Consider the following 14,902-nt stretch of genomic DNA (forward strand, 5'->3'; position numbering starts at 1 on the left):
ATTGCTGAATTGATGAATTTTTTAAGCTTGAAGAAGAAGTTCTTCAAGAAGTTGAAAAACCAATTCAAGCTTGTTTTGAGTCTCACAACTCAATCTAAGGCTCCTAGATAATAGTAGGGAAGCTCTAATGGTGGTCCATAGCAAGAATTAGAGAAGATTACACTGAATTTTGAGTTTGAAGAGAATCTTCAAAGGTATGTGTTGTCTTAATACCCTATGAAAATGCTTATTTTGATGGCAAATTGAGGAATTATAATGCTTAATGATATTATTTTCTTCCGCTGCATGTTTCTGTATTCCAACACATTGTACCTCTATAATGTCGATTTTAAATTGACATTAACGTCTAGTTTTGTAGTAGTAATTAGAAGAATACCATAGTCCATTTATTCATACTAAAAATTTGTATTCATAAATAATTTTTTAATACTAGTAAACCTTCCAAAATTTCTAATACGAAATTTTCATACTACATTCATTTATAATTTTTTTTGAAAAATTGAAGAGAGCTCTCTTCTATTTTTTTAATGCGAGTGTTATGAAAAACTTTCATATACTATTTTCATTTATAATTATCAAGTCTTGCATTATTTCAAAATTAGTACGAAATTCACTGACATCCAAATTACCTTCATTTATTTACCAAATCAACATGTTTTTAAAAATAGTGTTTAATTTAGTATCATCAATGTGAAATTGACTAATATTTATGAACCCAAATTCTAGTGTAAACATTATACTCTCATAATTGAAGGCCCAATCTCAAATCGACATAATTTTCAATTTGTCAAATTTGTGATCAACCCTTAAATTTGACTCATTGGATCAAAGTTTGGATTGAGAGTCGATTGTCAATGACCTAGATAAGAAGCTTGTTGTGTATGTGGTACATGTAGACCAGCTCACCCCATGACATTTAAAAAATTGAAATCACCGAAATAAAGAAAAACAAATAATTAAACAACCAAGAAGTTTTGGACGAACCCAAGAATGTCTCACTTTACTCATTGTTTTATATGTTGAGTGCTCTTCCATTTACGAACTTTCTTATCACAAACTTCCTTTGTAACTAAATCCCCAATGGCCACTCCTCTGTTCGAAACAGTTGCAATCAAAAGACCCATTGACACAATCTTCAACGCTGCAATTTTCCTCCTCCTCCTTTCTCTTCTCGGCTACCGCATCTATTTCCTCCGTACCAACGGCTTCGATTGCCTCCATTTCACCGCCTTCCTTTGCGAGCTCTGTTTCACTTTCACTTTCTTTCTTCTCATCGTTATCAAATCCAACCCCGTTCGCTTCATTACTTATCCTCGCCGTCTTCTTAAACGGTAACCAATTAGAATCATTTTGTTTTACTTTATTTATTTTGTGAAACTTGCGACTTTGGAGTTGAGTTTCTGTGATTTTTTATAAAACAGAGTTGAGGAGATCCCTGCGGTGGATGTATTTGTTACGACGGCGGATCCGTCGTTGGAACCGCCGATAATTACTGTAAATACGGTGCTGTCTATTTTGGCGGTTGATTATCCGGTGAATAAATTGGGTTGCTATGTATCGGACGATGGGTGTTCTCCGATTACTTTCTATTGTTTAACAGAAGCGGTGGAATTTGCGAAGATTTGGGTTCCGTTTTGTAGAAAAAATGGGATTCGGCTCAGAGCACCGTTTCGCTACTTTTCTAATGCTTTAGGAGCCGACGAGTCCGACGAGTTTCTGCAGGAGTGGAACATAATCAAGGTAAATCGCATCAACATTATTTTAAAAAAAATTACAAATAAATTCAAGTCTATCATTTATCATCCTAATATACTATTTAAATTTATTATATTTATAGTTTTTTTTATATTATATTATATCTATTAATATTTTTTATCTAATGTCTATATTCCTAACTGTTTTTTTAAATATAAAATAAAAAGGGAAGAATAGAAAGATGGGTATAAGGATTTCTTATTATCTAGTCAACAAGAACTATATTGTTGAAAATTATTATTCACATTGCTGTGTAATTGAATGAAGCAATTTCAAATATTTTTTCTTAAAAGAATCGAGATATGAACATTTACATGGTATTTGAATTTTTTTTCTTATTAAAATATTATTTTACTTTTCATATTTTAGAATTGGTTAAATTTTAGTTATTGTGATATGTGGTGTTGGAAAATTGAATCTTAAATCGAAATTAATAATACAAATTCATGTCAGAACTATAATCAAGTTGGTAGTCCATATAGTCTTAACAAAATTATAATTTAATTGTTTGAAGTTAATTAATTTTTATCAAATTTGGTTAGATAATAATAATTATAATTATTATACAAAATTGGAATATGTGAATATATTTTTAAAATTATAAAATGTTAATAGATAATAAAATATTTTGAAAAATCAATCATAATAAACTAATTGATTAAATTTAAGATTGATTGAAATAAGGGATTAAAATTCAATATTGAAGAATGTTGAGCTAAAATTAAACAAGTTTGAAAGTAAAAATACTAAAATATTTTATATTATATTAAATTAAGGGATTGTGAGTGGGAATATTTAATTTAATCTTTTTCATAATGCTTATTTTGCCCACAAAATCACATGTTTTGTTTTTGTACTTAATTTGAATCTTTTTTATCTCTATTTAATTTTAGATTCTTTTTTGTCATGAGATCTCTGACAATGCCTGAAAGAAAGAAAAGGAAAAAAAAAAGCTTTGTGGACAATTCTCTATTACTGTTTTCCTTATGTTTTTTCAGTTAGTAAAAGATTAGTAAGGTGAAATTTAAAATCATACACAAATCTTTTGAACATTAATAAATATACAAATTCCTCCGCAAAATAACTTGTCTCAAAGATTTTGAACCGTTTATCTCTTTTATATTATGTTTAGTTTAATTTTATAAACGTCAAGGAATCCAGTGTCAAGAATGTAGATGTTTCCGACTAGGAAAAAAAGGTAAAAAATAATGACACTTGACATGTTTGAGTTGTTAAGAATATTGAAGTTCTTGACAAGGAAAAAAGGTCAAAATTATTTTATTTGATATGTTAAAGATGTCAAGATATACTTGATATGTGGAAAATGTCAAGAATATAAGAATTTTTGACAAACATAAATTGTCAAGGTGCAAAACTTTTTGACACATTTAACTTGTTGAGATGTAAAGAATATTGACGTTCTTGACAAGTTAAAAAGGTCAAGATTATTTTTACTTGATATGTGAAAAATGTCAAGAATATGAAATTTTTTTACAAACATAAAGTGTCAAGTGCAAAACTTTTTTGACACATTTAACCTGTTAAGTTTATTTATTTATTTGTTTATTTTTATTAATTTTTAATATAAATGTTTACCTATAAATTGTTCTTGTATTTTGGTCCAACAATCATGCGCGCACACATATATAGGATAAACATTCATCAAACTAAATAAACCACACACATTTTCAATCTTATCAACCAAAAATTCCTTCCACACATTTTCAATCATATCAACCAAAAATTCCTTCAATACCAAATATCTTCACTTAAAAATTTATGTCATTTAGATTTGTAACTACATACATCACACCTACACTATATATTGAAATAAGGCCATATTTATCTGGGATGAAAGATAATTTTTCATCAATAATAATGATGTAAAAGGTGGGATCTAGTTGACTATTTTTGTGGTTGGTTATCTATGCTTTATAATCATAATGCACTATGAGACCCGTTTCACATTCTATTGTTTCATTACTTTCATCGTTACTCAATTATAAATCATCCATCAACTTAGTCTAAGACTAAAATAGATATTTTAACGATTTTTTTTTTAATTGAAATTTTAAAAAGGGCGAGTACGAGATGTTGTGCCGCAAGATCGAGGAATCAAATCAAGCATGGGACTCACGTGACTTCCCATTTTTCTGTGGTACGGATTCCAAAAATCATGCTCCAATTATCAAGGTACAATTTACAAAGCCTCAAAAGCAATGGTTGAAGATATACTAACTAAAACAAAGTTGTCCTAGATTTTGATTTGATTTTTATTTTAATCCTTACATTTTTGGTCCTTATATTTGATTTTAATTTAGTCTTAATTTGATCGACGAGATTAAAATTTTACACTTCTAACTTTTATATTTTACGAATTATATACTTTAGTCTTTGACAATAATATTAATTAATTAATTTAAAATAATTATGACGTGAAATTTTAAATTAATCTCAATAATAATGAAAAAAATAGTGAAATTTATTTAATAATAATTTGTTTAAATTAATTATTAGATATTGATATTAAAGATTAAAAGTGAATATTTAGTAAAAAAGTCGAAGTTAAAAGTGTAAATTTTAAAATTTAGAGACCAAATTAAAAAAAAAAAAAAAAGAAGAATGAAACTCAATTCGTAAAAGTAAAATTGTAACATTTTGAAACTTCATTATTAGATTGAAATCAAACTCAAAATTAAGAATTAGTTGTAAATCATCTTGAAGTTTAGAGAGAGAATGAAAACTTAACTCAAAATTTAAAGAATAGCAAAAGGATACTTTTCTTAATTGATATATTGATTTACTAATTTAAAGATCGTTTCGATTAACTTGATATTTTTTTTTAAAAAAATTTATTTTTATTTAAATACATTTGATAAAAATGGATTAAAATGTATTTGAAAAGTTATTTTGAGTAATTGTCAAATACTCAAATTTCGTCCTTATTATTTAAGTTAAACATTTGAATACGTATTCTAAACCCATCTTTTTTTTAATATTTCATTTTGTCCAACAATTAATTTTAAAATTAGTTTGTCAACATATGAAACTAAGCATTTGATATATATATATATATTAAAATTAACTTAAATTATCTTCTAAAATCACTTTAAATTTGCGAACTTTTCTCTGACTTTGAGGTCCAAGTCTATCTTTGGTTTTATTTGTCTTATTTGTGTTTGTCCGTAGTTATCTGTCGAATCGGTAGCTGTGTCCCAAACACGACTTTCTAGACTCATGGCGGATCTATTAAGAATCTAGGGCACGTGTTCTCGTGACGTTCAACATTTATGTATATTATTTTTTATTAAATATAAAATTTCTGTCTATGTTAAATATATATTAATTTCCTTTTATTAATCAACGTTGCCATGTTGCTTCTACGGGTGAGCATAGTCAGTTTTTCGATCAAACCACTAACGAATTCATTATAATTAGTTTAATAAATACTCAAATCAACATTGATCGTGGAACGGTAAAAATCGATCCATCGATTAGTTTAGTCGATTTTATTCTTTAAACTTTTTTTTAAAAAAAAGTTTAAATTTGAAATTTTTTCAAACCAATACCTAACTATCTTTTTCTTTCTCTAACCGATCCAATTGAATTGATTGACTCAATTTTTCGATTTATCATCTTCACCTCTCGTCAGATTAAGGTTTAAGGCTTGTTCTTTGTTTTTTATTTTAAAAATACATATAATATTTACTTTTTTTTACACTTTTAAGTTAGCGTAACTTAATTATATCTTAGTTTTTCATATATAATATATACAGAAATATGCACATGTTTTTTTTAGGAATTTTTAAAAATAAAAAAAATAAGGAAACTATTTATACAAAATAACAAAATTTTAAATTTTTTTAATAAAGACTGATAGAAGTCTATTAGTGTCTAACCATGATAGAAACTGATAAAAGTTTATAATAGACATTGATATCAATATTTTTTTTTATTATTTCTGTAAATATTTTGACATTTTTCTATCTGGAAATTTTTTTTAGTATTTTTTAATTTATTGAATGATTGTTTATTTATATATATCAGAGAACAATTCTACAAAGATTTATAATAATTTTTAATTAGTATACCGTAATAAAGATATTATATATAAGTACATTTAAAATTATATTTATATTATGATTAAAGGAAAATTTTCACAGTTAGAAAAAATATTAAACTATTTACAAAAATAGTAAAAAAAGAAAAAAAAATATTGATAGATACTAATAGACTTCTATCAACGTCTATCAGTGATAGACTTCTATCAATTTCTATCGCTTATAAATACAGATAGACTTCTATCAGATTCTATTAACCTTTATCAAAGAAGATTCAAATTTTATTATTTTGTGTAAATAATTTTCCTTATTTTTCTAATTTTTAAAATCTCTTATGATTAAATTACAAATTTAATCCCCAAATTTTGAAAATTGTGATTAGCAAATCCCTCAACTTTCAATTTTGATTCTAGCCCCTTAAAAATATTTTTTAAAAAAATCTATAAAATACTTCAATTTTATATCTAATTGAACTCATTAATACTAAAAATATTTAAAAAGTAACTATTTTATAAGAATTAAAAAATAGTTGTCTATTTCAACCTTAAATTTTAAAATTTGTAGCTAATTCATACAATAATTTTTTAAAAAATGTCTAATCGTACCTATTAAGCATAAAATTAATTTAATGTCTACTATTACATTTAATTTTTAACTTCTTTAAATATGGCAAAATTGATATTTTAAAAATCTATTAAACACAAAAAAATCGATAATTTAAAGACTTATTAGACATTTTTTAAAGGTTACAAACTATATATAAACACAAAATTAGAAATGGATAGACTAAACTTCTAATCTTTTTATGTATTTGTGCTTCTCACTTGAAGTTATGGATCTGCGGTTTAATTGAACAGGACATAAACATATTATAATATAAGACTTGCGAAATTTAATTTTTTGGATTGTATTCTAAAAAAATTACCCACTAAAAAGTATAATATTTTTCCAGATAATATGGGAGAACAAGGAATGCGAAAATTTACTTCCTCACTTGATTTACGTATCAAGAGAAAAGAGGCTCAAACATTCCCACCATTATAAGGCTGGAGCCATGAACGTTTTGGTAATTTCATGCTCTTCTTAAATATTCATCTTTTATTACATTTCTAAGGCACATAATTATTAATTACATTTTTAGGTTCCAATATAGGATTGGATTTTTGAACTGTGATGAAGGCAACCATTTAGTTTATAGATTCCATAATTTATAACGATGTAGTCTATATATTGAAAAAATATTATTAAGATTTAATTAAAAAAAAAAAAAGAATTTACCTATTGTAGATTGGTATATTGATTAAGGATCAAATATGCTTTTAAAATATAAAAGCTTTAAGTCATTATAGAATAAAAATTAATATGAGAGAAGAATCAATCAAAGACTAGATAGTAATAAATTTGAAAATATATAAACATAATTGTTATAACAAACAAAAGTATGTTTTTAACCACAATTTTTTAAATCAAGGTGATTCTTTATATGCAAAACACGAATGTTCCACAGATAGTCTTGGCAATCATAGAAACAACAAATAATGTACCAACAACTAATTAAACTAATAATACACAAAATTTGATAACCCAATTTGGTGATATACCACCTACGTCTGAAGGGTAGTGTGCCCGAAAAATATAAATTCACTAATAAGATCCATTTGAATGAGCTTCAAAATGTGATTAGAGACGGTATGGAGTACTTGTTTGTGAGAAACATGAATTTGTTTACCTGCTTGCCATTCGCCACAAATAGTTCCAATGTCAGCGCACAATGGTGGAAGTCCAGATATGACATTTCTCGTCATGACTTTCTAAATAGTCTTCATACTCACATGACCAAGACGTTTATGTCAGAGAGCTGTCTTATCATGTTGAGAGACATTACACACTTGAGAAGAGTCGTTAGTAGACAACAAATAACAATTCTCATAGAAACGTGTACTTGTCATAAGAAATGCTTTATTATTATCTCTAGTAACACACTGATCCTTAATGAAGTTAACGCCCAGCCCTTGGTCACACAATTGATTAATGTTAATAAGGTTTGTTGTAAGTCCTTCAACTAGCAGGACATCATTAAGAGATGGTAGGCTGGGATAGTTAGCTTTTCCTTTTCAGTTATTCTCCCAATTGTATCGCTACCAAAGGTAACTTGCCCTAAGCTCACAAATTTTATCTCAGAAATACAGCTCTTCTCGCCAATCATATGTCTCAAACTTCCACTGAAGAACTAGTCTCCTCTGTCAGAAGATTTGAAAAATGTCAAAACTACATTGCACATATTGTTCAAGCTCTTCATATACCATACCCATTTCAATTTGAGTTCATGATGAGATATATCTCTGAAATTGTGAGATACTTAAGTTATGTTCCTGTGGCGATAGGGAAAACCATGTAACTAAAAATAGTATGTCGTATGTGACCTATTTTTCCACAATAGATTTTATCTTAGCTTTCCAAACAACATTAACAGATGATGATTCTAATAAATTGGAAGGGGCTTGATTTTTAGCTCTCACAAACTCAATTTTTTGTTTATATTTGTCATGAACCTGTCTTCCATGTATGTTTCCACCCTTGGAGAATCCAAGATCGGAGACATCGCAGTTGTCTTGCCTTTTGTCAAAATCTTATCAAGAACCTCAAAACTGGGATTTAGCATCCTTACAGACTTACAAACAGACTCTTTCTCAATCCTGACAAGGTTCCGTTCATGTTTCAGATCAGCAATTGTTGACATAAGTCTATGATTATCAGGTAACAAAGATTTGATCCTTCTTTTTTGGATGTCTAGCATCTTCACATCCTCTTTCTACTTTTGATGTGGAACTTTACAAGATGGATCAGATGATTCAAGAGGAACCTCATTGTTATCACTGCTACCAAAAACATAAAGGTAATTTGTTACATAAAACACAAATACTGAACAAATAGTCTTGGCAATCACATAAACAATAAATAAAGTACCAACAACTAATTAAACTAATAATACAGAGTTTGGTAACCCATTTCAGTGATATATCACCTTTGTGGGTAGTATGTCTAGGAAAGATAAATTCACTAATATGGAAAGCCAAGCGTTTACAACGTTGTACTTATCTATAAAATACTGACAATTATAGTGACACGTAGAGCCTACCTTATTGTGGATCACCTAGGCTTCTCCTTGATGTGAGACTCCTTCTCAATAGAATTTAGACTCCTCATAAGTTTGTGAATATTAGTGAGGATTTATTTAGGCTCCCCCTAAGTGTGAGACACATTTTCTTCAATGTTTTATCTTTCCACCAACAAATGAAGATCGCTTCACTCGATAAACTTAGGCTCCCCCTAAGTTCGAGAATTCCTTCTCAATCTACATTACTAGATCCTCCTAAGGATGAGAATCCATTCTCAACCAATGATACCTTAAGTTCCTTTAAGGATAAGAAACTATTCTCAAGATTACTTCGAATAACTCAGGAACAATGATACAACATGTGCTAAATAAAACAATCAAACTTCTTGCTTCACAACCCTCTAAAATTACAGGGAGTTTCGGTGATAGGCTACGAAACTTAATTATGGTCAATTCACAACACACAAGCGGCAACCCTAGCACACCAAAAACATGCTCTTACATAGATACAATGGAAGAAGAAAAATATTCTCATTCAAAATCGACAGACTATAAATATAAGGAAAATATCCCAAAATAATAACAATGCAAAATGTTTCATATCAGGAAAAAAATATATTGCCGAAACAGCATCCAACATGACATCTTGTGCAACATTTCTGAGATAACCACAAACCAAAACAACGTTAATCCTAATCCCTTTGAAACAAATAAAGCCAATTTAGAATTCCAGCAATTTTATCATCTGTTTTGCAAAACATATTCATATGTCCAAACGTTATTTGAAGTAAGCTAAAAGATGTATGAAATGATAATGTTAAATAGAAAATTGTTTTTAGTAATAATTTGCTATTATTCCTAAATTTTATTATTTGACACTTGCATCCATTCACAAATACTAAAGTATGTATGTGTAATACATGCAGACAAGAGTTTCTGGATTGATGACAAATGCTCCATATATATTGAATGTTGACTGTGATATGTTTGTGAATGACTCCAATGCAATTCTTCAAGGAATATGTCCCTTCATTGACCCCAAAAATGATAAAGAAGTTGCATACGTCCAATTTCCTCAACGTTTCTATGGTGGATTAAAAGATGATTTATATGGAAATCATTTAATTGTCTCCATGGAGGTAAAATTCCCTCTCTCTCTCTTTCTTTCGCCCAAAAGGACTAAGTAGGAGTTGTATGAATCAAAACTCTACATTAATAGTTATATTAATCTGATTTTGAATTTTCGTAAGTATATCAATTTGAGTTTATACTCTTTATTACCTTTCGTTTGGATAAATATCTTGTCAGACTTAGCTTATTTAGACTCTTCATTAGGATTTTCTTCAAAGATTTCTTATGTTGTTCTAATTGTCCATTTTGATAATCTAACATTTCAAGAAGCTTACATACGTGTAAGAGTTGATGCATCGACGACTTTCAAAGATAATTTTAATAAAGAAGGTAAATTGATTCACTAATTGTGATAATTTAAAAGTTTAATGGATACCAACTATAAGTCTCACATGATGTTTTTCAAACAAAATTTGAGGGATAATGTAAATTTATACACTTACAAAGATTCCTTACTTAAATACAATCTCCACAGTTTTAGGATATAAATTAATTTTTTTTCAAATAAAATTTGGAAAAAATTATCCAATTCTTTTACATTGCAGTACATTGTTCCAGGACTAGCAGGAAGTCAAGGCCCAAGCTACATGGGAACTGGGTGTATTCATAGACGAAAAGTCTTATATGGTCAGTCACCAAATGAACATAAAATTATTGGTAATAACTTTACTTTTTTTTTTCTTTTAATTTTCTCAACTCAAACTTAATTCAAATTATTTTATTTTTTGATAATTATTTTAAAGGCAAAACTTTTGATGATATTTTCAAGTATAACAAAATATTACTGTCTATTAGTGATAGACTACGATAGATATTTATCACTGATATTGATAGATATCTATTGCGATCTATTATGTTGATAAATAGTAAAATTTTGCTATATTTATAAATAAATTGACTTGAAAACAACCTTTATTTTTCTTAAAGTTACTTTACGTTTTGTTTTTTCAGGAAATATTTCAGAAACTACATTATACAGAACATTTGGAAACTCCGAGGACTTCATCAAATCAGCTACTTCTGCTTTAATGGGAATCGCTGATTATCCAAACTCCTTGCAAAGTTCAATCGAAGCTTTAAACAAAGTCGCAAGTTGTAGTTACGAGAATGATACTTTTTGGGGTCTTAAGGTTTGCCTTCCTACTTTCACCATTATTTTTTTTTTTTTTTTTTATTGTATGTTCAACTTTTATCACATATAAATAAAAAGTATTTTATTTTTCAGTACTTTTTTTAAAAAAATAAAAATAAAAATAATCAGTTCAGTCTCTATTATTAATTTTATTTAGGTCTCGTTAGATAACCATTTGATTTTCTAAAACGGTACTTATTTACCCAACATAAATCTTTAAAATGATTTTCATCTTTCTTGAATCAAACACATGAATTCTTAGTCAAATTCCCATAAAAAATAATTTTTTGCAAGTGTTTTAAAATATATTACATAACAAAGAAATTCATGGTTACAAATGATGTTTGTAAGGGTAATTATGATTAAAAAAAACAAATCAAATGGTTACCAAACAGAGTAAAATAGTTAATATCGTCAAATATTGACATAAGAAAACTAAAATGAACAAAAATGAAGATCCCGTTTGATAACCATTTTGTTTTTGTTTTTGAAAATTATGCCTATAAACACTACTTCTACATCTAAATTTATTCATTTGTTGTCTACTTTTCACCCATGGTTTAAAAAACCAAGCCAAATTTTGGGAACTAAAAAAAAGTAACTTTTAGGCCCCGTTTGGTAATTTTTTCATTTTTTTGTTTTTGGTTTAAGAAAATTAAGCCTATTTCTTTCACATTTCTTACAATAATTTACATTTTTATTAAGTACAATGGTTGAATTCTTAGTTAAATTCAAAAAAAAAAAACGACTTTTTTCAAAAGTTTTTTTTTTCTTTCAAATTTTGGCTTGGTTTTTAAAATTATTGGTAAAAAGTAGATAAGTAGGAAGAAATTTAGAGGTAGAAGTAATATCTATAGGCTTAAAAAAAACAAAAAAAAAAAAAAATGGTTACCAAAAGGACCGATATATATCCTTAATTTCATTTGAGCAAAATTGATGTATGAGTAACTAGGTATTAGAATAGAAAATGTGGGTTTAAAAATTTGCATACCTCCTAATAAGCACTCAATATAAATTCGAGATACTTTAGTAATTTATATTCTCTCTCAATGGATTCAATGGTACAAAATTGTCAGTTATATTGTTCAAACAATCTCTCTATGATAACATGATCTTGATCAGGTCGGTTGGTACTACGGGTCGGTGACGGAGGACATTTTCACAGGGATGATGATCCAAGGGAAGGGTTGGAAATCCATATACCTAAACCCAAACCCAGCAGCGTTCCTAGGTTGTGCCCCAACAACTGGGCCATCTACATTCACTCAGCTGAAGAGATGGACAACAGGGTTCCTTGAAATTTTCTTCACTAAAAACTGCCCAATTTTTGCCACTCTCTTTGGTAAACTTCACCTCAAGCTGTGTATGTTCTATGTGTGGATCTATCTTTGGGGACCCCAATCCATTCCTGAGCTTTGCTACTCCCTTTTGCCTGCCTATTCTCTTCTCACAAACTCTCACTTCCTACCCCAGGCAAGTTACATGCAATATATATTATATTTTTACTACTATTTTACCAATAGTTTTCATCTTTCTCAGCAGCCAAATTTTAACAACAAAAGTTATTTTGTTTTAGTATATTCAGAACTTACCTAGGTTTTTAAAATTAAACATATTCATATGAAGTAGATAGAACGTAATTTTCAAAAACTAAAAATATAAAATCAAATGATTATCAAACTAAGTCTGAACTTTTATGTTGTTTTATTTGAGTTTTCGAACTTAAAAAAATCATTTCGATTGTTGTTTTTATTTTGTTCTTAACAAATTAGTGACACCGTTTTGAGTATGTTTACTAGCATTAACGTGAGTATAATTTTCAAGCCATATGCATATAGGTTAAGTGTCAAAGATGGAATGAACTTAAAAGTTAAAGGTACACACTAAAGGACCAAAATGATTTTTTTTTTTTAAAAAGGAAAAAATATGAAGAATTAAATAAATATTTTTGAAAGTTTGTGTCACACTATAACGAATTTATAAGTTCAAGAACTAAAATAAAATTGACGTAGAAAGTTTATGTACCAAAACGACATTTAAACTTTTTACTATCTTCATTAGTAAACATTAATATTATAATGCAGGTACATGAACGTGCAATATTCATTCCACTTTTACTCTTAGTCCTCTACAACCTCCAACAAGTGTTACAATTCTTGAAAACGGGGCAATCAATTAGGGCTTATTGGAACAACCAAAGAATGGCGAGAATAAACACAATGTGCCCCTATTTCTTTGGAGTTGTTGGTATTGTGCTTAAGTTCTTAGGATTAGCGGAAACAATGTTTGAAGTAACAAAAAAGGAGTCGTCTTCTTCGAGTGACAACGGTGAGATCGATGAAGGTTCGTTCATATTCGATGAGTCACCGTTGTTTTTGCCAGGTACAACAGTTTTGATGATGCAATTGACGGCATTGTTTACGAGTATTTGGAGACGGCCGGCTGAACCCGGTGGAGTAGGGGAAGTGATATGCAGTGTGTGGTTGATTTTGTGTTTCTGGCCATTCTTGAAAGGGATGTTTAGGAAGGGAAGATATGGACTTCCCTTTTCCACCATTTGCAAGTCTAGCGTTTTAACATTGTTGTTCGTGTATTTGTCTCAAAAGGCATAAATGTAGGACAAGTAGAACGTATGTTATTGTCTTCTTTGTTCTCCAATAAATATTTGTCTTTCTTTTTAATAAGAATAAAGTATGATTTTAGCACCATTTAGTTTTTTTTTTCTTCTTTGAGGTAGTGCCTTCCAATGGAGTTGGGATTTGAAATGCTCACAAGTTTGGGACCGATGTGTTCTTTAGTTGTAATAATTTTTTTTATAATTAATATCGATGGGTTTTGTCAAGTACAATAAATGTAAGTATGAACATGCAAACTTCCTGATTGTAAGAGTTTAGAGTACATGTGAATTATTACTAAGTTATGCTCACGTTTTCCATTAGTATCCAAGGTTATTGGCGTTTTGGGTGTATTGATATGCTAGATGAACAAAAATTAAGGGAGCTAGGTCCAACTAATTACTCTATATTTTTTTTATTATTGACAAATAATTAATGACTAGATGTGAAATGATTTGATACTGTTGTTGTGTTGATTGTTCATTTTTTTTTATGCCTTTTGTTATGCTCATTATTATTACTCTTGTCAAGAGTCTTTCTATTCGTTCAAATTGATTTTTGTTTGCAAAATATTATTTCCTTTTGTATTGTAGATATCTAGCAAAACCCTTCTAGTTCTTACTTGGGGTGTAGATTTTCTGCCTTGCAGACTGTTTTTCCTTTTGTCTTTCTATATATATTTATATTCTTTATGCCTTTTAGACGTAGCGCTTTTGTAAGATATTGTCATTGAAGAGAGAAAGAAGGTAGTTCTATATGCGCTCTTTCGTGTAGGAGTGGCTTGGCTTTTTGTTTGATCGTCTGTGTGAGTTTACATTCCTATGGTTGTCTAGCGTAGAAGTTAACAAATTGGTAAATACTAAGTTGAGTGATATGATAGTGACTAAGGAGAACTTTTCTTAATGGAAAATGAAGCGAAATTGTTTGAAGAATGTTTCAAAAATGAGATGAAAAGAAAAGTGAAGCTTCAAGAGACGTAATCTCAAGTTTCGTGAAACACATCAAGAGAGAGCCTAAACTCTTCAATAGGAGAAAGCTCTTTGAAAGTCTAGGTAGGATGAACTATCAGATAAGTACTCTATTGTAATTG

At 28.7% G+C, this 14,902-nt stretch overlaps 1 protein-coding gene across 1 annotated transcript; it reads left to right on the forward strand.

Moving 5' to 3' along the window:
* The first annotated feature begins 839 nt into the window (after window positions 1-839).
* LOC120089381 (cellulose synthase-like protein H1) lies at window positions 840-13,905 on the forward strand. Its single transcript, XM_039046832.2, has 9 exons — window positions 840-1,331; window positions 1,422-1,740; window positions 3,835-3,948; window positions 6,769-6,882; window positions 9,861-10,073; window positions 10,611-10,722; window positions 11,017-11,195; window positions 12,320-12,670; window positions 13,282-13,905. The coding sequence occupies exons 1-9, from the start codon at window positions 1,081-1,083 to the stop codon at window positions 13,807-13,809; spliced, it is 2,181 nt and encodes a 726-aa protein (XP_038902760.2). The 5' UTR covers window positions 840-1,080; the 3' UTR covers window positions 13,810-13,905.
* Window positions 13,906-14,902: the final 997 nt, after the last annotated feature.

Source organism: Benincasa hispida, chromosome 10 (assembly GCF_027475165.1).
Source record: "Benincasa hispida cultivar pf3 chromosome 10, pf3_genome.v1.1, whole genome shotgun sequence".
Lineage (NCBI taxonomy): Eukaryota > Viridiplantae > Streptophyta > Magnoliopsida > Cucurbitales > Cucurbitaceae > Benincasa > Benincasa hispida.

Coding starts and splice junctions, on each gene's coding strand:
- LOC120089381 (XM_039046832.2), top strand. CDS start 1,081: ATGGCCACTCCTCTGTTCGAAACAGTTGCAATCAAAAGACCCATTGAC. Junction 6,883..9,860: donor CTGGAGCCATGAACGTTTTG/GTAATTTCATGC, acceptor TAATACATGCAG/ACAAGAGTTTCTGGATTGAT. Junction 11,196..12,319: donor ATACTTTTTGGGGTCTTAAG/GTTTGCCTTCCT, acceptor GATCTTGATCAG/GTCGGTTGGTACTACGGGTC.